At 43.2% G+C, this 26,783-nt stretch overlaps 1 protein-coding gene across 2 annotated transcripts in view; it reads left to right on the top strand.

The window, feature by feature from the left end:
- tspan11 (tetraspanin 11) overlaps nt 1-26,391 on the top strand; it is a 29,220-nt gene extending 2,829 nt beyond the window's left edge. Inside the window, exons 3-8 of one of the 2 annotated variants that reach the window (XM_083656088.1) lie at nt 4,096-4,287; nt 11,892-11,966; nt 15,714-15,818; nt 17,483-17,635; nt 19,924-20,010; nt 26,071-26,391. In XM_083656088.1, the coding sequence (XP_083512214.1) occupies nt 4,096-4,287; nt 11,892-11,966; nt 15,714-15,818; nt 17,483-17,635; nt 19,924-20,010; nt 26,071-26,130 (672 nt within the window). In that variant the 3' untranslated portion in view covers nt 26,131-26,391. Of the gene's footprint in view, nt 1-4,095; nt 4,288-11,891; nt 11,967-15,713; nt 15,819-17,482; nt 17,642-19,923; nt 20,011-26,070 lie in introns of both variants that reach the window. The other variant, XM_083656087.1, reaches the window with a different exon arrangement.
- The last annotated feature ends 392 nt before the right edge of the window (nt 26,392-26,783 follow it).

Raw genomic sequence — 26,783 nt, 5'->3', positions numbered from 1 at the left:
ATATGAGTGGTGGGGGGCATGTTCTATCCATCGTTACACAGTAGAAAATATGATTGGTGGGGGGGGCATGTTCTATCCATCGTTACACAGTAGAAAATATGAGTGGTGGGGGGGCATGTTCTATCCATCGTTATGCAGTAGAAATTATGAGTGGTGGGGGGGCATGTTCTATCCATCGTTATGCAGTAGAATTTATGAGTGGTGGGGGGGCATGTTCTATCCATCGTTACGCTGTAGAACATATGAGTGGTGGGGGGGCATGTTCTATCCATCGTTATGCAGTAGAAAATATGAGTGGTGGGGGGGCATGTTCTATCCATCGTTATGCAGTAGGAAATATGAGTGGTGGGGGGGCATGTTCTATCCATCGTTACACAGTAGAAAATATGAGTGGTGGGGGGGCATGTTCTATCCATCGTTATGCAGTAGAAAATATGAGTGGTGGGGGGGGCATGTTCTATCCATCGTTACACAGTAGAAAATATGAGTGGTGGGGGGGCATGTTCTATCCATCGTTACACAGTAGAAAATATGAGTGGTGGGGGGGGCATGTTCTATCCATCGTTACGCAGTAGAAAATATGAGTGGTGGGGGGCATGTTCTATCCATTGTTACGCTGTAGAACATACTGTATGAGTGGTGGGGGGGCATGTTCTATCCATCGTTACACAGTAGAAAATATGAGTGGTGGGGGGGCATGTTCTATCCATCGTTATGCAGTAGGAAATATGAGTGGTGGGGGGGGCATGTTCTATCCATCGTTATGCAGTAGAAAATATGAGTGGTGGGGGGGGCATGTTCTATCCATCGTTACGCTGTAGAACATATGAGTGGTGGGGGGGCATGTTCTATCCATCGTTACACAGTAGAAAATATGAGTGGTGGGGGGGCATGTTCTATCCATCGTTATGCAGTAGAAATTATGAGTGGTGGGGGGCATGTTCTATCCATCGTTACACAGTAGAAAATATGAGTGGTGGGGGGGCATGTTCTATCCATCGTTATGCAGTAGAAATTATGAGTGGTGGGGGGCATGTTCTATCCATCGTTACACAGTAGAAAATATGATGGTGGGGGGGCATGTTCTATCCATTGTTACACAGTAGAAATTATGAGTGGTGGGGGGGCATGTTCTATCCATCGTTACACAGTAGAAAATATGAGTGGTGGGGGGGCATGTTCTATCCATCGTTATGCAGTAGAAATTATGAGTGGTGGGGGGCATGTTCTATCCATCGTTACACAGTAGAAAATATGAGTGGTGGGGGGGCATGTTCTATCCATCGTTATGCAGTAGAAATTATGAGTGGTGGGGGGCATGTTCTATCCATCGTTACACAGTAGAAATTATGAGTGGTGGGGGGGCATGTTCTATCCATCGTTACACAGTAGAAATTATGAGTGGTGGGGGGGCATGTTCTATCCATCGTTACACAGTAGAAATTATGAGTGGTGGGGGGGCATGTTCTATCCATCGTTATGCAGTAGAAATTATGAGTGGTGGGGGGCATGTTCTATCCATCGTTACACAGTAGAAATTATGAGTGGTGGGGGGGCATGTTCTATCCATCGTTACACAGTAGAAATTATGAGTGGTGGGGGGGCATGTTCTATCCATCGTTATGCAGTAGAAATTATGAGTGGTGGGGGGCATGTTCTATCCATCGTTACACAGTAGAAATTATGAGTGGTGGGGGGGCATGTTCTATCCATCGTTATGCAGTAGAAATTATGAGTGGTGGGGGGGCATGTTCTATCCATCGTTATGCAGTAGAAATTATGAGTGGTGGGGGGCATGTTCTATCCATCGTTACACAGTAGAAATTATGAGTGGTGGGGGGGCATGTTCTATCCATCGTTACACAGTAGAAATTATGAGTGGTGGGGGGGCATGTTCTATCCATCGTTATGCAGTAGAAATTATGAGTGGTGGGGGGGCATGTTCTATCCATCGTTACACAGTAGAAATTATGAGTGGTGGGGGGGCATGTTCTATCCATCGTTATGCAGTAGAAATTATGAGTGGTGGGGGGGCATGTTCTATCCATCGTTATGCAGTAGAAATTATGAGTGGTGGGGGGGCATGTTCTATCCATCGTTACACAGTAGAAATTATGAGTGGTGGGGGGGCATGTTCTATCCATCGTTACACAGTAGAAATTATGAGTGGTGGGGGGGCATGTTCTATCCATCGTTATGCAGTAGAAAATATGAGTGGTGGGGGGGCATGTTCTATCCATCGTTATGCAGTAGAATTTATGAGTGGTGGGGGGGCATGTTCTATCCATCGTTATGCAGTAGAATTTATGAGTGGTGGGGGGGCATGTTCTATCCATCGTTACACAGTAGAAAATATGAGTGGTGGGGGGGCATGTTCTATCCATCGTTACACAGTAGAAAATATGAGTGGTGGGGGGGCATGTTCTATCCATCGTTATGCAGTAGAAATTATGAGTGGTGGGGGGGCATGTTCTATCCATCGTTATGCAGTAGAAATTATGAGTGGTGGGGGGGCATGTTCTATCAACATGTCATTTTGTACTATGGGAAAGTAAAAATCATATTTAATGCTTGAGCGTGGGGAGAGGTGTTGAAAGAGGGAGACGATTGAGGAGAGTTGTGAATCTGAAAGGGCCGAGCAGTGGACTTGGCCCAAAGTGAGTCACATTATTTACGAGCTGTCAGTGCATGGTGGGGTGCACTGTATCAAAGCTACTCTCTGGCAAAGACAGTCTACCGTTAATGTTTGATACTGCAGTTTGCTATTAAAGCGGTACACTCTCACTGCTGAGCCCTTAGAAGATGGTCGAGCGCACACAGAGTCTGCAGTCACTTTGAAGAGGCGATGTTTTGTGGAGAGACAGAGAGAGACCTACAGAAAGAGATACAGTAGATCTGGGTAGGAGAAGTTAAATGGAGACAAGGGATCAAGCTTTATTTTCAGGCTCAGGTTAATGTGGTGTTGTCACCTGAACACTCATCTCTTGAGCAAGCGCATCATGTCTCGCTCTCCTCCCTGGACCACAGGCCCCTCTCTTCCCATATCTTCCTCCTTCACTTCAAAAGGAAAAACATCCCATCTGCTTCTACATTTTCTCCTCTGCTCCTCTTTCTTCATCCACCACCACTCTTATCATAATCATTCAAGGGACGCAGGAATATTTGTTGTATCTTCTGTCGAGACACAGTGGTTTGTGATCTGAGAATATCTTTTATTGTTTGATATGATTTTGTCCAGAATCTATATTGGAGGTAGGAAGATAACAGTGAAACTATGATCAAAATAGTAATTATTCTAATTCTGCAATTGGGTTAACTAACTTTTTATAAATCTTATAACTTGGTAGCCAAGCGGTCCATTTAGTCCAAGTGGTGTCTTGACTGGGTGCATGTTGTTGCTCTGTGTTGTTTTGAACATGGGAAGAGGCATTATGCTTTTGAAGGAAAGGGATGGCAGGATGAAGGGGCAAGTCTCTCGCAGGCATTTCCTGTGACACTGATGAGAGGAACAGATCTGGACGTCACCCTGGGTGTGTTATGGGATTGTTTGTGAGGAAACGGTCATTACTGTATGCCCTGACTGTGATCTCGCCCTCCCCCTGTGGTTGTTGTTGGTTCTCTTTTTCTTTTCTCTCTCCATCATTGTTACCCGCTGTTGTGCCCCTTCTTACACTCTCCCACCGTCCTGAAACATCTTCGCTCTTTCATTCCCCTGATCATCGATGTCGTCAACCTCACTTCCTATTTGTCACTTCCTGCGATACACTTTTAACTTCTGGGTTTTTTATTTGTCTTCCTTTCTTCAACAAAGACTTGGATCAGTGACTCACCACCATCTTCCTTGTCTCTTCCCCAAGTCATATCTCCTGTAACCCTCCTTTTATCTCTTTCTCTCCATATTATGAGCCATATCTCCTCACATTCCTTTCATCATTTCTCTTCTCTGAAATCCTTTATCTTCTATGCCTCCATCTATAACTCATACCACATTGTTCTATATACATATTCTTTATGCCTTTCTTCTGCTTTCCCTCTGTAATGTATTCATCCCTTCAACACCCCTCTCCAACCCATTTCCCCCCCTCCCTCTCCCAGGTGGGTGGAGCAGCCGTTCTGGGCGTAGGAGTTTGGACCCTGGTGGAGAAGAGTGATTACTTGAGCCTGCTGGCCTCCAGCACCTTCGCTGTGTCGGCATACATCCTCATCCTGGCAGGTGGCCTGGTGGTGATCACGGGCTTCCTGGGCTGCTGTGCTGTCATCCGGGAGCAGAGGAGCTGCCTGTCCACGGTGAGACATGGCACTCATTCTACTCAAGTGCCTGTCCTGAAGGTGGACAGATGGCAAAGTGTGTGTGTGTGTGTGTGTGTGTGTGTGTGTGTGTGTGTGTGTGTGTGTGTTGAGGGAATATGCCTGTTGATGGATCATCAGCCAGAGTGCTAGCTTTGTGACATTCTCATTTTTGTTTCAACCCACATTCCAATGTTAAATAGGTGACACTTTGGATTTTGTGATTTGTGGGAGAGTAGTTTTCTCTGAGGAAGGACTTTGAGTGTACAGGCAACAGCTGCTTGAGCAGCACACTTAGGCCACATTTAGACTGTCTGGTACAGTACAAGTGCTCACATTGATGTGGCACATGTCCGATATGTGCTATGAACATGTTACAAGCAGGAACAAAGCACATGGATTCAGATATTGTCAGGTCCGAATCAGGCCTCAATCATGTGGAAATAAGATATGAATTGGACATAATAATAATGATCTCTTTTACTTTTGCTTTGTCATTCTGTGTTTATAGGTGTCAGTTTCTTAAATAATGGAGGTTCATTTTAGAATTAAACTCCTCAGATGCAGCCTGTTTTATTTGATAACTTTATTTTGCGTTCTGCTTATATTAACTCATTCACCGCCAATGACGTCTTTGACGTGTTATCAGCAATGGCCTTCCCCGCCAAGGACGTGTTTGACGTGTTTTTGTTTTTATTGGTGCAGCGCCTGCAGCAAACACTTGCCCAGCCTGTCACACAGACACAGGTCCCTGCCTTCAAAGGGTAGCCGACAGCACGCGATCAAACACATACCGCAGCTGTTGTTTTGAAATTGAGCAGAGGGAAAGCAGAGAACGGGTAACGCTTCCTTGTGCAGACAGGAGAAACGCAATTGAAACGCCGAGCTGGAGTCGCCTTCCTCTGTGCCAGCCAGGAGAAAACGGGAGAAAGTAATCAAGAGATGTGTTTGATCATCGGAGGAATGAGGAAATGATCGATCAGTTTGCGAGGGCGGTGAGGACGTGTTGAATAGCCGAGGGGAAAACGGGAACGATCATAGATATGACAGGGAGACATGGACGAGGACGGTGTACCAGAACAAATCAAAATAAACACAGGAACAGCTAGGCAGCAGCGGGCAGAAGGCACTCACAGCAGCCCGCTGTCCTTCTCAAGAGCTCTGCAGTTGGTTCATGAAATCGCTGGGCTGCTCGCCCTCCAGTGTTGCTCCTGGCCAATCCCAGCGCCACAGGGCGTGGTTATTGCTTATCCTATGTTGGGTTAGAAATCTAAAAGGGGGATCGTGTGTGTGTGTGTGTGTGTGTGTGTGTGTGTGTGTGTGTGTGTGTGTGTGTGTGTGTGTGTGTGTGTGTGTGTCTGTCTGTCTGTCTGTCTGTCGGTGTGTCTGTCTGTCTGTCTGTCTGCACACTCACACCGAGTAAACTGTATTGTTGAATGTAAAAAAAAAGCACTTCATGTGTGTATATATATATATATATATATATTTTTTTTTTGTCATTTGTGTCCTAACGAATAATATTTACATGTCTGATGTCAATACAGTTCAAAATAAAAGAATTGAGAGTGAGTTATGCCTGAGATTGTGCCCTTTTACAAAAATGCTTTTTTCTCCCTTTTCTCTTCCCAGACAGGCTTTTTTGGTGAACATGGGGTGTATAAAAAGGGTTATAAGTAGAGTACAGAACATGCTAAAAGCTAACTTTCTTTTTGGGGGTGAAAGTAGAGACTTAGATCTTCATTTCGAGGTATTGGACATCACTGTAGTCCTAGTACAGAATTTACTGTGGGTCTTGAAAGATGACCAAACATTATGGAAATACTTGGCCTGTGCCAAAAATGCCAGTCAGATATTGGCAGTGAATGAGTTAAGGAAATTTTTCCAGAAAAAATGTGGTTTGGGTTTATAGAAACAGTTTCATGAAGAAGAAAGTGGAGCATGCACATTAGCTCAATAAGTCAGGTGCAGGACAAATTAACTTGGGATTTTCTTTTTAATTTATCGTTTATTTGCATAGGGACACAAACATTACATTACATTACATTACGTCATTTGGCAGACGCTTTTATCCAAAGCGACTTACAATATCACATTTCTGTCAGCAATAGAGCAATCAACTATGCAACACAGTCTATGACAACTACAACTTTTGAAGGAACAGTGGTACAAGTTTAGTTTAGGTTAGTAGTTTTTTTTTTAAACATTTTTTTAACATTTAGCAAGAAACGTCTGATGTCATGTATCACAACATTTGTAGCCTATGCTAGTTTGCAATGCCCATCCCTAGATGTTATTAAAAGCACTTAAAAGCAAAGTACAGTCAAATCAAATACGCTAAAAATAATGTCCGCACACTGAGCATAATGCTCCCGGTCACTTTATTATTAATAACGTTTTGATCAAAAGATTGGAGGATGAGAAACAGGCAATTTACCATGCAGCTCTTTGCATGTGGTTTAACTCATTGAGTGCCAAGGACGTCGATCGACGTCAAAGTAAATAGTGACGTAGAGTGCCAAAGATGTCGATCGACGTCAAATGCGTTTTTTGACGGTGGGATGTGGATCAAAGCCTCCTGCATCTCCTGTACAAATATTGTAGCTATTGAAGGTGTATAACCTATTTTACGGACTCATTAGGTGGCGACAGTGCTCTCCAGATTAGAGAAAGGTCTGGAAAACAGCAGGAAAAAGCCCTGTCATGAAAGAGAAACCGCTCATGCTGCAGCCAGAGCCATATAGATTGCTCTGTCTGCAGCTGACGTTGGCTGCGAACAGCAGTCAATCCACGCCCACAACTGAGCCCCTCTGCCTCTGTCTGTCTGTCTGCATAGTTTCTCCACACGATTAGCCGCCAGAAAAGCAGCACCCGACGCCGAAGGGCCAAACTTTTCCCTGCAGTCCGGTTTGGCATTTCCGTGTCGCGCTGGGAGCCGGCGCACAAAAACGGAGCGCTCCGAAAATAGACTGGGTGCGTGTTAGGCTGTGTGTTAGTGTGGGGAGGAGTTTGTAGCTGAGGGGGGGAGAGGGGGGTGGGGCACGCAGGGCACCACACAACTACACCACGTCACTACATCAGAAAATATTAGCTTCAGACTCAGTGAATGTGCTTGAAATGCTTCATTTCACAAAAGGCGGAATAACTCAGCTTCTAATTTGAAATGTGTCTTTTTGCTCAAAACAACCTATCTTCTCCGGCTCATAACTAAAGAACGGAAAATGGTATCAATAAACTTTTTTTTGCAGATGATAGAAGATAGTCTCATCGTTCTTTGTGCGTGTTCGGTGTTTACATAGTAATATCACACAATATTCTGTGGGCCTCGAGAAATCACTGAAAACGCTCTGAAACTCTGGCACTGGGAGCGTCCGTTCTCCAAAAGTGGCTGGCACTCAATGAGTTAATATCAGCATGATGATTTAATATTTGTTTAATATTTCTGGACTTGGCGAGTCAGTGGTGCTCGAGAATGAGTTTAGGAAGCTTATTTCTTTCTCATGTGGCTCCCCTATAATATTCCTATAATATTCCTATAATATTCCCATAGGGACTGACTTGTGCTGCACTGTCAGATCTGTGCTACTCAATAATGAGTTTATTCCTCATGTACGCATGCGGCTTGTTTCAAGTGAAGCAAGTGTAAACACACATATCAGATATGGGTCACTTTTAAAAGTAGATGTAAGCAGAAGGTAAAAAACAAACAGATATAGGCAAAAAGTTGGATCTGGGCAACAAGACCTGTAGTGTAAATGCAGCCTTAACTTCCACTTGCTCCATTGTAGCTGCTCAATATACTGTTTGTACTGGGGAGCTTCCAGGTGTGAATGCTTGAGCAGCTGTGCTAGTATGATATTATAAGTTGATATTATATATTATAAGTTGATATTCACTGTATAAATAAAAATGTAAAAATATATATATAAAATTGTTACTCTGTGCTTGTATATACCCATTTTGAGAAAATCAACTCTACTGTGGCTTGGCCAACAGCAATCTAGTCTGAGGATTGAAACAGCATCAAGTTAAGTAGCCCCTGTCCCATAATCGCAAAATAGAAATGGTCAAGGAAATGAAATGGGCAGTGGACGTGAAAAGAGTGCAAAATGAAAGGAAGTGATTGATAGTGCTTGAGCCAGTCTACTGGTTAGTGGTCCTAGTTTACTACGTCTACATTGTGATGATAAATAGTACTAGCCCACATATACATGCAGGTATTCTCTCTCCTGTGAAAATACACAACAAGTGCTCTGTGGCTAGATGCTGACAAATGGCTGTGACAGGGCCCTTACTGTCCTCATTATTTGACAGAGACAGCGCCCAGTGGGAGAGCAGCCTTCACTGCTGCACCACTATTTATAGCTCTCTATGTGCTGGAGATGGATGCAGCAGGAGAGGAGAGGAAGGGGGCTGCAGGAGTGAAGAGGTGGATGCAGAGCAGCTTTGTTACTGTGTGATTTAATGAGGATGGGTTACTCATGGTGTTTGTTACTGTGTGCTTTAATGAGGGAGGGTTACTCATGGTGTTTGTTACTGTATGCTTTAATGAGGGTGGGTTACTCATGGTGTTTGTTACTGTGTGCTTTAATGAGGGTGGGTTACTCATGGTGTTTGTTACTGTGTGCTTTAATGAGGGTGGGTTACTCATGGTGTTTGTTACTGTATGCTTTAATGAGGGTGGGTTACTCATGGTGTTTGTTACTGTGTGCTTTAATGAGGGTGGGTTACTCATGGTGTTTGTTACTGTGTGCTTTAATGAGGGTGGGTTACTCGTGGTGTTTGTTACTGTGTGCTTTAATGAGGGTGGGTTACTCGTGGTGTTTGTTACTGTGTGCTTTAATGAGGGTGGGTTACTCGTGGTGTTTGTTACTGTGTGCTTTAATGAGGGTGGGTTACTCGTGGTGTTTGTTACTGTGTGCTTTAATGAGGGTGGGTTACTCGTGGTGTTTGTTACTGTGTGCTTTAATGAGGGTGGGTTACTCGTGGTGTTTGTTACTGTGTGCTTTAATGAGGGTGGGTTACTCGTGGTGTTTGTTACTGTGTGCTTTAATGAGGGTGGGTTACTTGTGCATGTATGTGAAGGCAGGGGCAGTCAGCATTCTGTGTGGGCAGCAGGCACATGGAGAGAGTACCGGTAGTACATTTTGTACCTGTGTAACTAGGAGATACACACAGTAGGAAGTGTTTCTGCATCACATAATTACTGCATAACTAACTTAAAAAAAGAAAGAGGAAGTGAACATCTGCTTGAGCTTCCTCAATATTAACTTTGTTCCCTGAGATGATTGCTCCCCTGCAGCTGTCTATGTAGTTTGCCATCACTTTGTGGATGTAGCATCTGTCTCTCCGTAATGGCCTTGAGCGTAACAGCGCTGTTGTTGCCGTCAAACTCTGGTGTCCCGCCTCTCCGACAGGTGGGATTAATGACCTGTGTTGTGTTTGCATTGTGCAGCGTGGCCTATAGTTTTATTTGTGTGTGTGAACCATTTTACATGCAGTCGTGTGTGTGTGTGTGTGTGTGTGTGTGTGTTAGAAAGTTGCAGTTTTGATGTGGCTCAGTCCCCAAGCGTCACTATATTCGAACACAGTGATTCCCAAACTGTGGGCCGTGGTCCACTAGTGGGCCGTGGAGCTACTGCAGGTGGGCCGCGAGTGGTCTGCCAACACTCCCGATTTTCGCGGGCAATCAAATGGCTGTAGAACGGTCGTTTTTAAAGCTACAGTGGAGATCCTGTTATCAGAAGAAACTAGAAGACCTATGGCAGTGAGGCTCTAGAGCCACATGTGGCTCCTTTATGGGTGGATGTGGCTCTTTTAAGTCCTACTTAAGAATTAATAAATAAAATAAATTAATTAATTAAATAAATAAATAAAAACAACAACAAAACTGTCAGCAGAATTTATCTCGGGTGTCGCGCTCTGTTTGCAGTTGCGTGAGACAAGTGCAAGCTCCATCACATTGGGAAAACTAGCTTAGCATGAACCTAAAATGGCTGAAGTGGAATATCGAACATTTAAAGCGGACTGAGTGAGAACTTGAGTTTTTCTTTGTGTCCATGGGTTCAGGAAAATGCATCTCTCTGCTTTTTGATGTCATTTCACAATTCAAAAGGTCCAATTTGCAACAACATCACAAAATAAAGCAGGTCCAGTACTGACTTTCCGAAAGGGGGAGAGCTGAAGAGCTGGCGAGACTGAAACTGAACCAAACTGGTTTCAGAGAGGAAAGGGATGTTTTTGGATTGTGGCTCTTGCCAAAAGTATTTTTTGTCAATGTGGCTCCTGAGTAGGGTAAGGTTGAGTACCACTGACCTAACAAAAGTATTTTTTGTCAATGTGGCTCCTGAGTAGGGCAAGGTTGAGTACCACTGACCTAAAGCATCCATTGGTACAGAGCATAATATGCGAGCTTGTCGGGAAGGGGGGTAAATAACGCATCAAACATAGGTTAAATTTTGGCGAGGGAATACTATTTCAAAGGGGTCCCTTGACCTCTCAGCTCAATTTATCTGAATGTACCCACGAGTCTCCCCTTTACAGATAAGGTCGCATTTTTCAAAGCCTAGCATTAATAACTTGTAGATTGATTTCTTATGTTGTTGCTCATCACATTTTGTCTCAACAAATGTGTTATGCATGCAAATACTTCTGATGAGTAAAAGGGGGGAGCAAATGTGCTTTTGGGTATTTGGCCGAAATGTTTTTGTACATGTATGTGGATGGATTATTAATTTCCCTTATGCCCCAGTTCACATGCTCTGTTAATTAAATAAAAAAATATATAATGTAAAAAACATATAGTGAAATACATCATCTTAGTCTCATGTGTTGATCAGAGTTGTGATTTAAGGGTTGGGTGGGCCCCAGAAGATGTTTAGATTTCAAAGTGGGCTGCGGCATTCTTAAGTTTGGGAACCCCTGTTTTAACAGTTTGATTGGAAGCACGTTATTTTTCTTGTTGTAATTTTGTGGTTATGGCCGAACTGGCAGATCATGATAAATCTAGACGCTTTCATAACAAGTGAAAATGTTGCTCGTAGTTGTTTTAAATCATTTCAGCAAAAAATAAAAGAAAATGGCACAAAGCCAAGATTGTCGATTAATTGGTTATTATATGTTTGATCGATCAAATTCTTAATGGCGATTAATCGATTGTCAATTAATCATTAATATCCCTACTTGCAGACTGGTTGTGTTGGTTAACAACAGTCAAATAAGCAGAATTTAATTTTGTGTTACGATGTTTTTGAATGAAGTATTGTGAATGTTGACACATTGGAGCACTAGTTAGAAAGCTCATTAAAAGCTACCGTAGACTAGAGAAATGTGACAGCCTTTCCAATGACTCTTTTCGCCCGATTCTACAGTCTGTCAAATAGCTTTCTGCTTGTCTTTTCCGTGCAGCATTGCCATCTGTGTTGGGTTTGGCAGCACAATGACAGTTGATTGAACTTTTTATTGAGTTGTCACGATGTGTGAGCAACTTTACTCAGTGAGTTGGCTGAGCGGACGACTCAAGATGAACGTGGTGGATGAAGCAAAGTCTTTTGTTTGTTGGGTGGCTCTGTCTTCATCTCTCCCTCTCTGTCCCCCTGTGGCCACAGTACTTTTCCTGCCTGCTGTTCATCTTCCTGATTGAGCTGGTGGCTGGAGTACTGGCCTATGTGTATTACCAGAGGGTAAGTGATCATTGATTATGATTTTCTTATGGCTCTCGCTATATTCCTTTTTAAATGGGCAATTCTCCAATAAAATAAAGTGTTTTCAATGAATTTTCTCTCACATACACCGAAAACTTCCAAAAGTGGAAGTCTTATGGGATTATTCGCATTTGACCTAACAATATTTAAGTATTATTGGTGAAAAGCCCCTTAACACATTCCTTTGACTGTTTCCTTTACTGGTTTTCCTCAAACTTTTGTCTTTTTCTTTTCTTTTTTCTATAGTCTCTGTTCTCTTCTTTAGTTTTTATCTCATTCTTCGTATTTAGGCCATTGTCCCTCATCTCATCAAATAGGATACTTGCCTGCCTGGCATGCATAGTATCTCTGAGCTCTGTCTTTTTTCCGGACTTTTTTGGCTTGTGACCCCGCTTTGCCGGCAGAAAACTCTAGTGACCCCAGCGATTCAGAACACAATCTTTTTGCTAAAATATATTTTTTAATCATGTAATAGTTTGTAATACTATGTTGCAAGTAAACGTTCAATTTAGACCACATTTAGGCTATTTCATGTACACCCTTATTGTGGACAGCAGCCAAAGGCAGAATGGCCAGAACGAGCCACAGATTAGTGCACAAAGTGCTGTAGGGCTACTACAGCTCAGTCCCTGCAGCATATCACTGAACAGGCCACCTCCCTGTGCTTTGGACAGAGCTATTGCTTGACGTGCCATTGTTGACAGACACCAGTCTTAAACCCTTACGAGCAGGTCTGCAACAATACGAGGCTTGCTACAATATCACAGAAGCCCATTGCGTGCAGTCCTAGCTAATAGACATACAATTTGAGGAATATCTGGCTCTGTTTCTTTCTGTTGTGCTCGCAGGAGCTGGTTTGGTTATGAAATATGATTATTAATAATTATGAATTATTAATATTCATAAATTTATTAGATTTGACAGAAAATATTGTATTCTCTGTAAGATTCGGGGCACCACTGTAGTTAAGGCTACAGACCTGTCTAAAAGTCAAGTTATGACTTGTTTAGACACCAAACCAAATTGTCATATCAGTCTCATAATGATATAGTGTACATTGTACAGTTAATTGAAGGGTCAAAGTTTGTAAGCTTCTGTCACAGATTTCCACAGATAAAATACCTCATGAATAACCACCAAGATTCATAGCATTATGTAATAAAAAAGATTTAATAAATCACAATATCAATTGACATTAACATAATGATTAAAATATCAGTTCATCACATTTACTTTTATGACTAATACTCTACCACATCTATCGCTAATAACTAATATGAATCAACATTATATCACTGTGTGTGTGTGTGTGTGGGTGTGTGTGTGCGATGATTTCCGTCTGCCGGTCCGAAGCAGGCTTGAATGTCTGTGTGTGTGTGTTAATTAGTACTTGTGTGTGTGTGTGTGTGTGTGTGTGTGTGAGAGAGAGGAGGAGGGAGGAGAGGGCGGAGTGTCTTATGTCACCCCAGGATTGGCTGAGGGGCGGGCTGATCGTGTTAAGACCGCCTCCGTTTCAAAATGGCGGTTTTGCCGAATTTAGGAAGGGACTGTTTAGCCTGGATCACTCGGTGTGAGTGACTGATCAAACTCTCTAATTCAGCTTAACTGTATTCTTGCGGGTAGACATTCTGAACACCTCCAGACCGTTCCAAGCTTAGCCCTCCCGGTTGAACGGGCTCAGCTGGGAGGCTGAGAGAGTGGGGGAGGGTGAGAGGGAGAGGGAGAGAGGAGAGTGGCCCGCTGATGGCCGCCAAGTTCTTCTGAACTTAGCGCTCACCTTCAGGCGTCTATATCATTCAACAGTGTGCAAACATGGTACATCAACATACAGGATACTGTAATCAACACATACATGGTAATGCATTTTAACCCTAACTGCCCAGAACCATTAAACCATAAACTCTCACGTGGGTCTCGCTTTGTGAGCGGGTTCCTCTGTTGCTCTGCACGCGCTTCTGGGGTGCCGTGGAGCGGATGGCGTTGGTTCGTGGGAGCGATGGCCTGCAGCGCGGTTCACCCTGGCCTGGAAAAGCGGGCAGCGGACGTCTGCTGGGGGTGCAGATGATGCCTGGGGTTGACGTGCAGTCTCTCTGCTCGTGGAGTCGAGGTCTGCTGCTTTGGGTCCCTCTCTGTGGCTGGTTGCAAGCCACGGTCTGTCTTGGGCGTCTTTCGTCTGCAGCAGTTGGTTGGATCTGCTGCGGTGTGGCTCTTCTGCTTCTTCTGCTCCTCTTGGTCTGCTGAGCGGTCTGCTCGCGGTACGGTCTTGTTGTCGGCTTTTGCGGTCCAGCTGGGCTTCTCTGGGCAAGGAGAGCGGCTGGTCTACGCGCGAGTTTGAAAGCACAGGAAGGGCTTTTCCGTGCGACTTATAACACTAAACCGACTTAAATTAAACTGAGATTAAGTGGAACTATCTCAGTTTACGCATGCTATGTCTGGTGGGACTTACGGCCTTGGTAGGCGATCCCTGGGCCTGCTGTGGGTTCGGAGTCCTCTGGTGGCTGTGGTCAGGCCTGGTTAGGCCTTTGTTCAGGGGGTGCAGCGAGCGGGGGAGGGGAGCCGGCTTCCTGGCCCCTCCAACCCTTGGTTCCGCTGCGTGCGAAAGCTTACTTGAGACTCTTAGTTAAAAACTGCTTTCCAACAGTTTTGTTGGAGATTGCATATTAAAATGAGCATGCATGGTGGCCAATCACATCGTTCGGTGAGTTGGGCTGTGCCCAGCCTACTTTGTGTTATTTGAGTGGGCTCAACCCATTCTGTAAGTTCAACTGAAAGGTCTCTCTGTTCACCTTTCGGTTGTGGGGCACTTGGTCTTTGAAGCTCCGGGAGGTGTTAAACGTCCTGGGGGTTGAGGGATAAAAAACAATGGCAAGCCCTTCCAGGCTCTGCATCCAGCTGTGCTGGTATCTGGAGGGTGTGACCCAGCCATTTGGTTCTCCCTCCAGCAGGAATGTCAAGACAAAGAAGAGAGCCTGTTACATCATGATATGTTCATTCATATTTCTCATGATACAGTACAGTCCATAATGTGTCGATCACAACATTTCTTATGTTTTTTTTCCCTAGTCCAAAAAGTTTGAAATACTTATTTTAAAGGTGGTGTTCTTTGCTCCATCTTGTAGATTGGTGGCGATGAGCCTTACAGTAAACTCCCTCGGTCTCCCTCTCTTCCATATGTCTGAGTTGGCAGCTGTGTGTCTGGGCTTTATCTGAGGGTTGACTTATCTCTCACACATCAGCATGGTCTGCAAAGATGCTATCTGCAAGCATGCTCAAGTGATTTATCATAGTGGAAAAGGGCTCAGCACAGGATAGGATCCATTTAAAGATAAGGCCTCTCATTATCTCTCTCTCTTTCTCTGCTACACACACACACACACACACACACACACACACAGGAAAGGCAATATTTTTTTAAAGCTAGTTTTGGCTGCGTGGTGTTGGTGTGTAGGCTACCCTCAATCATAGCATCCACAGAAGCGTGGCGGTAGCTACCCTTCTATCTCGCCCTAATCCTCCCACTCTTTCACCTTGTCAAGCTTATCACTTCCACACTCTCTCACCTTTGATTCTTTCTCATGTGCTCCCACATATTTTCTCTATTTCTGTTCTCTCCATATTTGATGTTTTCCATGTGTACTAAATGAAGCTGGCTGTTAACCCACAAATAACTATTGTATAAAAGTGTACACTTCTTTCTTTCTCTCTCTCTCTCCCCCCCCCTCCCAGCTGAGTGAGGAGCTGAAGCAGCATCTGAACCAGACTATGACGGAGAACTACGCCCAGTCAGAGAAGGAGGCCATCACATTAGCTGTGGACAGACTACAGCAGGATGTATGGGCTACATTTTCAAAAACTATTTGAAGTTTTTGTTTGGTGTATCGTGTATGTAAGGTTATGTGCTGTACTTTTCCTCAAGCAAGCAGGGTCAAGTGCGCTGACACTCTTGTTATGAATTTAATACATTTTGCTCCATGACTCATTGCTCAAATTAAAGACCTGTTTAATCTATGGGGGTTTGCCCAAAGCATTGTTCCTAAAAGTACTGGTGAAACAAGTCATTTCATCCAGGCCTCTATAGAGCTCAACAGTCACGTGACTTTCCGTGACGTATCCAGCCCTGGAAGAGAGTTCCCCATTCATTTTCTCCATAGACATTTAGAAAAATCCTTATATAACCAGTTTTAAGGCTGGAACCAAGCCAACCTGTGACCTACTGAATCATGAGTGACCATAAAACGTCTCACTTAAAAACAGGGCGGTGTAACAAACTTTGTTACAAAGTTTGTTACAAAGTCACGGCCACTTCCGGTTTAGGCATACGAACAAAGGGATTTCATCTGCCATTCTTTTTTCCATATACATTTCATAGAATGCTTATAAAAATAGTTTACCAAGTTTACAGCTATATTTGGAATCACGAGAGACCATAGAACATTTCATTCGGACCCCACCCCCTTCTGCCGATCTGGGGAGAATTGTAGAGGAGCACATGCTTCCTCCGATGTGCAGTCATGTGCAGTCGCCAGCTGTTTCTTTTGACCTGGAGTTTCACCGGCAGGCCATGCTCATGCTATCCGCCCCGACTGCTAGAATTTTCATAGGCAGGGTATTCATTCAGAGTGGTAAAATCATGTTGATCAAAACCTTGAAAAAACTGGATCATTTGGAGCTTAAGGCGACTTGAGATTCTCATATGTGACAGGCAGTGGTGGCCTAAAGGTTAGAGAAGCAAGCTGGTGACCAGAAGGTTCAATCCCCTGGACCGGCAGGATAATGCTGTGTTCGTTTATAACTGGCAAGTGACAAATTGCCAGTTGCTACTAGCAAAAATTAAATAAAACGCCACATTAACTGGGAGTTCCTACTCGTAAACTTGGGTATGACTTCTCAACCTCCAGTTGCTCCCAGCGCGTCATTTGACGTCATTTCAACATGGCACCCACTATTGTAAGAATTTAAAACATTTTTGACACATTTTTCTTTTTTCAACAATAGTAAGTTTTCAGACCAATCAGCATACCAATACAATAGTTGGTTAAACTCATACAACTAAACGTTAATGTTGTTATTAGCTGTTAGCTTAGACAGCTAATGGCTATTACAGTAGCATCCATGGTTTTGCGACTTGAAGCCTGAAGCTCGAACGCACGTAGGTCGGAGATGACGCGTTTGCCACTTGCCAGCTCCTACCATAAACGAATGCAGCATAAGTCTGGCCATGTTAAAGTGAAAAAGCAGTGCTTGCCCCTCCCTCATTATCACCACTGGGCCCTTGAGCAAGGCCCTTCACCCCAACCGCTCCAGTGGAGCTGCTCAGTAGCCAGCAGATCAGACTGTGGTTGTACTGGTCAGCTTCAAGGCATGAATGTGTGTGTGAATGTGAACAGGGCGCTCCTGAAAAAGAGAGTATCGCTCTCAGTGAGACTCCCCCTGTTTAAATAAAGGTTTAAAAAAGAACCAAACCAAATGATTTTCTTATTTTCCCACCTCTGCAGTTCAAGTGCTGTGGCAGCAACAACATGAGTGACTGGGTGCACAGTGTGTACATTTCATCAGAGCTGGCGGAGCGCAGGGTGGTTCCTGACAGCTGCTGCAAGACCATCACCCCCCACTGCGGCAGGAGGGACCACCCCTCCAACATCTACAAGGTGGAGGTCAGTTAGGCTGTGTGATTCTGCACCACTAAACACTGGATCTGGCAAGCACAGTTTCTGACTAGTTGCTGAATAGATATTGTTTTGACTGGGGAATTTTGGCCAGATTGATTAAAGATACGCAGAATTTAAAAGGGAGTGGATGTGCTCACTTTCAACATTCTCTCTTTGTTATTGACTAATTTCTCATGCTGACTCATCCATTTAGGAGTAACTTTAACAATTCAATTCAAGCTTTGGTTTTGTCTCATGTGGATTGTTGTTCAGTAGTTTGGTCCAATACTTCACTCGGCAATTTAAGAAAATTGCAACTGGTCGAGAATAAAGCAGCACGTGTTGCTCTTTCTTGTGGCTTGAGAACAAATGCTGCTAAAATGCATGAATGTCTGTCTTGGTTGGAAGTGGAAAAATAGATTTTTGTATTTATTGATTGTTTTGATGAGGAATGGCATAACAACAAAGGAACCATTTGTGTTTTACAACAAATTATCTTTTAGTTCCGGTACACACAATTAGTCTACAAGGCATGCTGATGGAGGTTGTTTTACTTTTTTATCAGTTCAGTGCACAGTAATATACAGACCAATGCTACAATGGAATTCATTCCCAAATCATATAGAGAGCCAAAGTGAAACGCCACTTCCTGCTTTCTCCCTGTACCAGCGCTGCGAAAAATATGAATGGCGGTGGACGGAGAATAAGGTTACTTTTTTGATCCCGTTTGAATTGTGCCACGGGGTGCCAACGCTAATTTTGTCAATTTAAAACATAACTTTGCATGTCAAGAAAGTCACAGTTTGTCGTCAAACTGAAACGTAGGGGTTAGTTTAGTATAAAAACTACATAGCTTGTGGAAGCCCATGTCATGTCGCCGGTCTTCAGCTTTGCCGGTAGAGAAAGTGACGTCACTTAGGCGACAGTGCATGTAGTCTTTCTGATTTATAACTTCTAGTGCAACAGTTTGGCGACAAACTGCGACTTTCTTGATATGCAAAGTTACGTTTTAAATTGACAAAATTAGCGTTGGCACCCCGTGGCACAATTCAAACGGGATCAAAAAAGTAACCTTATTCTCCGTCCACCGCCATTCATATTTTTCACAGCGCTGGTACAGGGAGAAAGCAGGAAGTGACGTTTCACTTTGACTCTCTATTACGCATAATAACATAATATTATTGTTTAAAAAAGCTTAAAGATCATTACTTAAAAATGAATTTTGGTAAGTAATTAATTGGTGTGTAAGGTTACATGGACATTTCTAGGTTAAATTATGCTATTTATTTTATTTATTAGCTCATGATGGATTCAGTTGGAGCCTGTATAATGTCTATGGTCATTGTCTATTTGCAGTGTGTTTTTAGTGTTTGTTCTATGTGTTTTGTCAGTGTAATGTGTTGAGTAGTGTGAATGTGTATTTGTGTGTTGTCACCATGTAAATTGTATGACCCCAGGAAGAATAGCTGCTGCTATGCAAAAGCTAATGGCGATCTTAAAACAATCAATCAATCAAACAAACAAACAGCCTAATGTTGAGTTGAGTTAAGACGTGACTTGATTGACTATTTGTGAAATTTAAAATAAGAACACTGAAGCAGTTGATCAGTAGTTCATGTCCAAGCTTTGGGCGCTGCTTGATGATATAACACAATCTTCACAGTATTCAGAGACTTGGCCCTGCCAAATCTTCCCCTCCTCTTATTCCATGTGTTGAATTAAAAGTGTCCAGAGCACACAGTTTGAAAAGTTTACACTGAACCTTTGCCTGTGTAAACTTTTCACAGCTCTCTGGAAATCAATAAAAGATGAGAGTTTTTTTTTTGTTTATCTAAGATAGAGGCTCAGGTGAAGTATTTTGGCATCAAACCAGTTCCCATTCTTACCATTTACTTTGCCTGCTATCATGTTTGTAAGGCATATTGAATGGAATGTTGTCCTCCTTTGAGTGATTTGACTGTTGGGAAAAAGAAACACCTTTGGATTTGAGTGTTCTCAAAGTATATCTTTGATAAACATGTCTGATTATACAGGCTTGTAATCACACTTGTGCGAATACACACACAGAACAACACATATTGAGTATTCTCCCACAGGATGTCTTCTTGTTTGCTGCAGTAATTTGGATGTTAGCCATGGAGAGCTGGAAAGCAACATGCCCCTCTGTGAAAGCAAGCAAGCTTCCATCAATGTGGGATAAACACATTGATGGCTTTGGATGCCTAACTGCTCAAACGTATGTATCGTCTATTTGACATGAGTTCAACTTTGACCCTTTGACTCCGCAGGGGGGCTGCATCACCAAGCTGGAGCAGTTCCTCACAGACCACCTGTTGGTCATTGGTGCTGTGGGGATAGGAGTGGCCTGTCTACAGGTAAGTGAGATATAAAATGTACGGTGTGTATATATATATATAATGTATATATATCATATGTGTATCTATAATGTTTAGTCCCCACAGTGTTGAAGCGGCAGAACCCTATGTCTTGCACACTAACGCAATATATTACAAATATTCTACTTGCCTTCATCCCGAGACAGACATTTTATGCAAAGCATTATGTTTTCTGTATCATGATACTGTCATCCCAACAAGTCCACAAGGTGAGGTTCACCGCTTTGACCTTTTTGAAGCAAAACGTTGCCCTTTGTTGTGTAAAAGCTTCTAAAACCAAACCCAGGCAAATGGCTTTTAATCTTGCCATTACTGAAAATGTACCATTGCAGGTCAGACAACCTCCAAAATGGCCTCCTCTTTTCATGTGAGCCTCTCAGTCATCATTATGTGATTGTACTCATTCAAGTGATTTGATTTGGTCCTGTCTCAGATGGGCCTGAGCTTTTAAGCCTCATGGGGCCATAGGAGGCTTTATTACCATTCTGGGATGGCCGACTGCCGTCCAGCAGCGCTGCACCGGCTCTCTCTAAATACACTCCAGAGAAACATGAGAACACCCAAACCTGCCCTGCATTGATTCTTGCTCATGGTATTTGGGAGATGAACATGCCCCTGTGTGTTCACTGTGAGAGATGAACATGCCCCTGTGTGTTCACTGTGAGAGATGAACATGCCCCTGTGTGTTCACTGTGAGAGATGAACATGCCCCTGTGTGTTCACTGTGAGAGATGAACATGCCCCTGTGTGTTCACTGTGAGAGATGAACATGCCCCCGTGTGTCCACTGTGAGAGATGAACATGCCCCTGTGTGTTCACTGTGAGAGATGAACATGCCCCTGTGTGTCTACTGTGAGAGATGATGAACATGCCCCCCTGTGTGTCTACTGTGAGAGATGATGAACATGCCCCCGTGTGCCCACTGTTTCTTTACTTGATATTGAGGCTGAAGAGCTGGAATTTTGTAATCTAGCACAAGGAAACAGATCAGCTTTCCTTAAGGAGTCATCTTTCTTGTCCTTGTCCCCACTTCCCCATAACAATGAAGTGTTGAAACAGGAAAGGAGGAAAATAAATCACCAGTGGGGTGTTTGTCGTGTGATGTCCTTGACAGATATGGCTGTTGGTGTGGGAATTCTCATATGCATAGTATATACAGCATTCCATTAACCCTTCCTGTTTGTGAAGATTTTCTTTCCCAAATGGCCCCAAGTGATTATGCCAAATAGGCCAATCTGGGACTGAATACAAGGTGAAATGCATGTAAAATATAACTAATAATACTATACAAGCCAAGCCTGTTTAGCTGCACTTTTCTCAAAGTTTTTCTAAACACTTCCTCTTGGCATTTACATCCAATCAAATCTTTGCTCTCCATCTGTGCTGTATGTTTCAAGTCTGCAATGTAATCTGCTTTAACAATACTGCTGATCTTTCATATCAATAATTTTGTCAGACTGATTGGAAATCTTTGTCTATGTGTTATTGTCCATGTTAAATCTAGATAGTTGTAGTTTTTGTCATACAACTTGTCTACCACACTAACCTGTCGGTGGTGCAATGTATGTCTTTGTCTCTGTGTGTGTCTCCGTGTATGTACTGTATGTGTGTGTGTGTGGTGTCACTGTAGCTGGCTGGGGCAGTCTTGACAGCCTGCTTTATCTATCTACTCTATAAAGAAGAGGAAGAGGACTTTGCTACAATGTGATTAGTTCTCGAGCCACTTTGTGGTCTTAATCAACTGAGAGGACAAGGTTGGAGGGCATTGTGAACATTTGATTGATGTCTGTCTGCATGTTGTCCTTTTGTGTTCAATGTGTGTACAGTACAGTCTGTGAGCCTGCTCATGTATTGTGTGAGGGTGTGGTGGTGTTTATGTTCTTAGTTGTTCTCTGCCTATGGTCAAGCATGCAGCTCGCTGGCTTTGGCTTATATATTGGCGGTTGTGACCGTGTATGTCGTGATATAATGGCTGAACTACCTGTGGCTGCGTGTGTGATCAGATCACCTTTGCATGACTGAAAAGGATGTGATCACATGGTTCAGGTCAAACACTGAATGAGTACAACTTCATCAAAACTTAACTGCGTCTGCATGATGACACTGTTGCTAGCTACTGTATACACGATCATGATCCATAGCTCTATACCGCCTCGTACTAGAAGGTACTTGTGGCTGTTAGCAAGGAAAACAAACAAGCATTGGGTGATGTTTGTGTATACTCACCTCTGAAATAATTGCTACGTATTTACTTGCAACTATTTTTAATTGGAGCCTTATGAAGCTCTGTTGTATTTTTGTGATGGGACGATGACAAATGATGATAAAAAGAATCCTGGGATGGAGCTGGGATCTAGTTTTCGGATAATGTTACAGTACTTCAATCTGATATTTACATTTACATTTTTCTGTGTTTGGCCCCCTTTTGGCCAGTGGGCGTGGAAAGTTCATCAGTTCTATTTGGCCCATCATCTGCTTTTCTACCAAGTTTTGTGATGAATGAAAAAAGCAGCGTCCGCACACTCAAATCTGTACAAATATCTTGTTTATTGCAAGCTTTCGGTCATAGACCTTCTTCAGGCATAAGACAGGTAACACAAGTGAATACAGCCTTTAATGGTTCAGACAATCATCACTTGATTAGCCAATGTACAACACCTGTGTCAAAAAACATTTCCTGGTGGCTAAACATCAAGGGAATTGTAGTCCTATAGATTTTCAGGACGACAACCCAAAGACACAAGTGTCCATTGAGACAAGAAACAATATAAAGTACATCAAATATCATTTACAATATATACAACAGAACAAAAAACAATAGAGAATGTTATAATATGTAAACATCAGGCAGTAGCCATCATACAACGTAAAACATACAATCTATTATAATTCATTCAGAGCACAAGACTCATGTCAAAATCCTCATTTAGACCCAGAGGTTGTAAAGTTTCTAGGGTGTGGATCCAAAAAAATCCATCTTGATACTTTTAACACATTGACTGCCAGCCGTTTTTTTTTTACTGTAGGTAGCTTCTGCCAGGCCTTTTTTTGAGGATTCTGGCTCATTTTACAAGAGCCGAGCATAATTTTCTGGTTGGACTTTGTGAACACAAAGTTCAGAAAAGTACTAATAGAATGTGTGCTTTCTCTGTCTAAAAGAGTTAGTTTGTAGAGTTAGTAGTTATGTAGATATTAGCCGTTGAGTACAGCATGGTTTCAGCGTCTGGAAATTTATTCAGAGATAAATGGCTTTTTGTGAATTCGATAGAACAGTCACTTTAACCATTCATTTTTGGCATCAGTAAGACCGTCAGACATTCTAAACAATAGTTTTGAACAGTAATTTCCTCCATAACAACAGGAAACACCCCTCTCATTCAAACTCCTCCCTCCGTGTGTCTTCTCCTCCTTCCTCCTGGCTCTACAGCGGGCGTGTCAGAAGCGCGTTGCTCCTGCGTGCCTGCCTGCCTGCTTGCCTGCGTGCGGACGCTCCTTGTGCGAGTCAAGATGGGCCGGGGAATGCGTGGGCGATGGGCAGATGTTGATTCTGGCCTTTCTGAGGTGTTTCAAAGTGTGTTTCACCTATAATCTATTTTGCAAATCGCTCTCCGCTCTCTGTGTGCTGCTGCCTGCGCGGCCGCTCTCGGGCAAGACAAGTCTGGAATGGATTACTGTAAAATCGCCTCGCCATTTCCTTGAATGGCTTGCTCCCGCGGCAGTTTTTTCTTTGATTTCGCTCGTCTGGGGGAGCACTGTCAACACTTAGTGGGTCGGTAAAATAGATTATACACATTCAATACCTCCAATAATTGTATAGGAGACGTAAAAGGGATTGATCAACGCCCCACCGTCAAAAAAAAAAAAACGATTTTTTTGACGTATCAATACGTCGCTGGCAGTCAACGGTTGGATTCTGCTTGACGTATCAATACGTCGTTGGCAATGAACGTGTTAAGCTCCAGCCCAGCACCTCAGCAAAGTCTGATACCGGAGGAGCGCTGCTAATTTTATTATTTTGATCTACCAAGTTTTGTGCAAATCTGTTCGTAACTCTTTTTGAGATATCCTGCCGATAAACGGGGTTGAAAACAACCTCCTGGGCAACTTGTTGGCAACTCCGTTGTCAGAGGTAATAACCTGTATTTTTAAATTGGTAACTTTTTTTTCTTTATCACTGAAATTGAAATGATAATTTGCTACACCATCGCTGCTCTCTTTGGATCCATGCCCTAAGTCTTTTCAATTATGCTCCAAGAAAACTAAGGAGCAGACAGGAAGTCTTTCACACTTTCCCCTCTCATATCATCATCCTGAGCCTAAATGTCATTCCCCTTCCGCGCTCTGTCACATCAATTGTCAGCGGAGGCAGCAGAGAGGGAGAGAAACATCATAAACCGGCCTGAAGAGAGTCTGCGATGAGTCTATTCCCAATGGCCACCCGCTCGATAATGCTCTCTTGGAGGGCTTTCAGAGACCCGAAGATTGAATCTGAGCCTTCGCCTGTTCATCCATCAAGCCTGACATGCCCATGTGTGCGCACGCACACACACACACAGACACACACACACACACACACACACACACACACACATGCACGCACACGCACACACACACAGACACACACACACACACACACACACACACACACACACACACACGGCCAGTTGTGCACACAGTGGCTGAGGTCAATGTATATCCCTGCTGCTCTGTACTTTTACTTTTCCAAGTACCCCCTTTACCCGACTACAACATTTTGCTTATAAAATTGCAAGAGAAAGCTATAGCATTATGCAATGAATGAATGATAACCCACCTTTTGAAGACTAACATTACAAAAATTACAAAAAAGAGGGCCTCCTGAGCAGATTTATTTTAATGTTTCATTTACAGTATTTCATTGTTTAGTCTTGCATTTGTCCTTTTCCCCCTTTATCTCAAGTACCCCCTGCCCTCTAGTACCACCATGTACCCCTACTTTAGTTTGGGAACCACTAGTCTTGTGGCTCTATTTAGGTTCTGTGTAGGTGCAGTGTTCACCCTGGTTTAATAGCCTAAGGGACTGCTACATCAGATCCTGTGTCTTGGTAAATGTAGTGGGTAGCTTTATCTTCCAGGGTGTTGCAGTACAAAAGAACAATGATGCATTTACTAAGTAGCAATAAAATGTGGTTGCATTCAATGTATTTTGCATTTGATGCACCGATATGAACATTTTTGCTGATAGTGATAACCAATATTAACATTGCTGTTATGGCTGATAACCGATATTTACCGATATCGATATGATCAATATAAAAACAAGTTTCTATGATAATCAAATGTTGAAAATACTGAAAAACATGTAAACACTGTGCATTTGAGAAAGTAAATGTATTTTTCTTTATTTCCAAAACATTTGTAAAAGCCCATAAATTGTAGATTTACCGCATTGTTTCTTCTCAATATGAAGATTTTGCCCAACACCGATAACCGACATGAACATTTACTCATCAGGCCAATACCGATATATTAAAAAATGACTAACATCGATCGGCCGATACCGTTATGATTGCCAATATATCATGCATCCCTAATTTGATGAAATTAGGATCACAGTGTTTTATTCAAATCTAAGTTATGGCTGAAGATTTCAGCTGATGCTCTTTTTTTCTCTCTGAATGACGCCAAAGTTCAGTTAAAATCTCACCGGGAAATCTGCCCCCCCCCCCCCACACACACGCACGCACACACACACACACACACACACACACACACACACACACACACACACACAAAGAAAGAAAAGCATTGACTGCATTGCCCATATCTTCATTCACGCCTGACCCCTTTTGTGTACTCTGCTTGTGCAAGACCGTGCACACACACTTTGCTACAATAACGGCTGCTCGACACCTGACGTCGCCATAGCAACCAGCAGAAATCTCTCAACGCACCACCTTTTAACCCCTCTCCCTTCCCACAGTCAACAGCATCCAGGCTTCCACTGGTCTGCCATGGCAACTGACCAGCACCCTTTGACCTAACCCTTTTTCTTTTCAGATCTGTGGCATGGTGTTCACCTGCTGTTTGTACAGGAGGATCAAGATCGAGCCTTACTGAGCACACCAGGCCACCAACACTCCACCTCCAACATGCAGTTGGAGCAATGAACACCTAACTTCAACCTTTGAACTTTGAACTCTTACCTGTTGATCCAAACCAAGTCAAGATGATGGGCACGTACCAGGTCACCCACATCGCAGTCAGAAACAAATGGTGCCATTGCCCAAGCAGGCTAATTTTAGGTTCTTCATATATTATGTGATGCAGTTGGGGCATAACCAGACTGTTAAAGCTCTTGATATCTGACTGTGATCTAAGCCTGGTTAGTTGTGCTGTTATCTTGGCTTAGACCGTACTGTATGCACGGCTCTCTGTTTGAGCAGGGCAAATGAAAGGGAGATACTTGCATTCCATTCTGTTCAACTGCTGATGCAAATGGACTCATGTTATATTTTCACTGTGAAGAGATTTATATAAGAGTGGGTTATTTTCTGTCCCCCCCCCCCCCCCCCCTCTACTTGAGTAGGCTGAGCGAGGGCACGGCGTACACGGTGCTGTTCATGAAGGAAGATAATTTATGGTTGTAGCTTTTTGTAACCACAGCGTGCCTCTATCAACATTGTGGGAAGTCGTTATGTAGTTTAATAATTACTTTAATTCCATGTGTGAAAATCTCTTAAGGGAGGTGCTGACAGTGTGCTGTAATCACA

This window comes from Poromitra crassiceps (assembly GCF_964638095.1).
Source record: "Poromitra crassiceps genome assembly, chromosome: 2".
In the NCBI taxonomy this organism is placed as follows: Eukaryota; Metazoa; Chordata; class Actinopteri; order Beryciformes; family Melamphaidae; genus Poromitra; species Poromitra crassiceps.
Note: the sequence above shows the minus strand (reverse complement) of the source record. Positions and strands in the feature narration are given on the sequence as shown.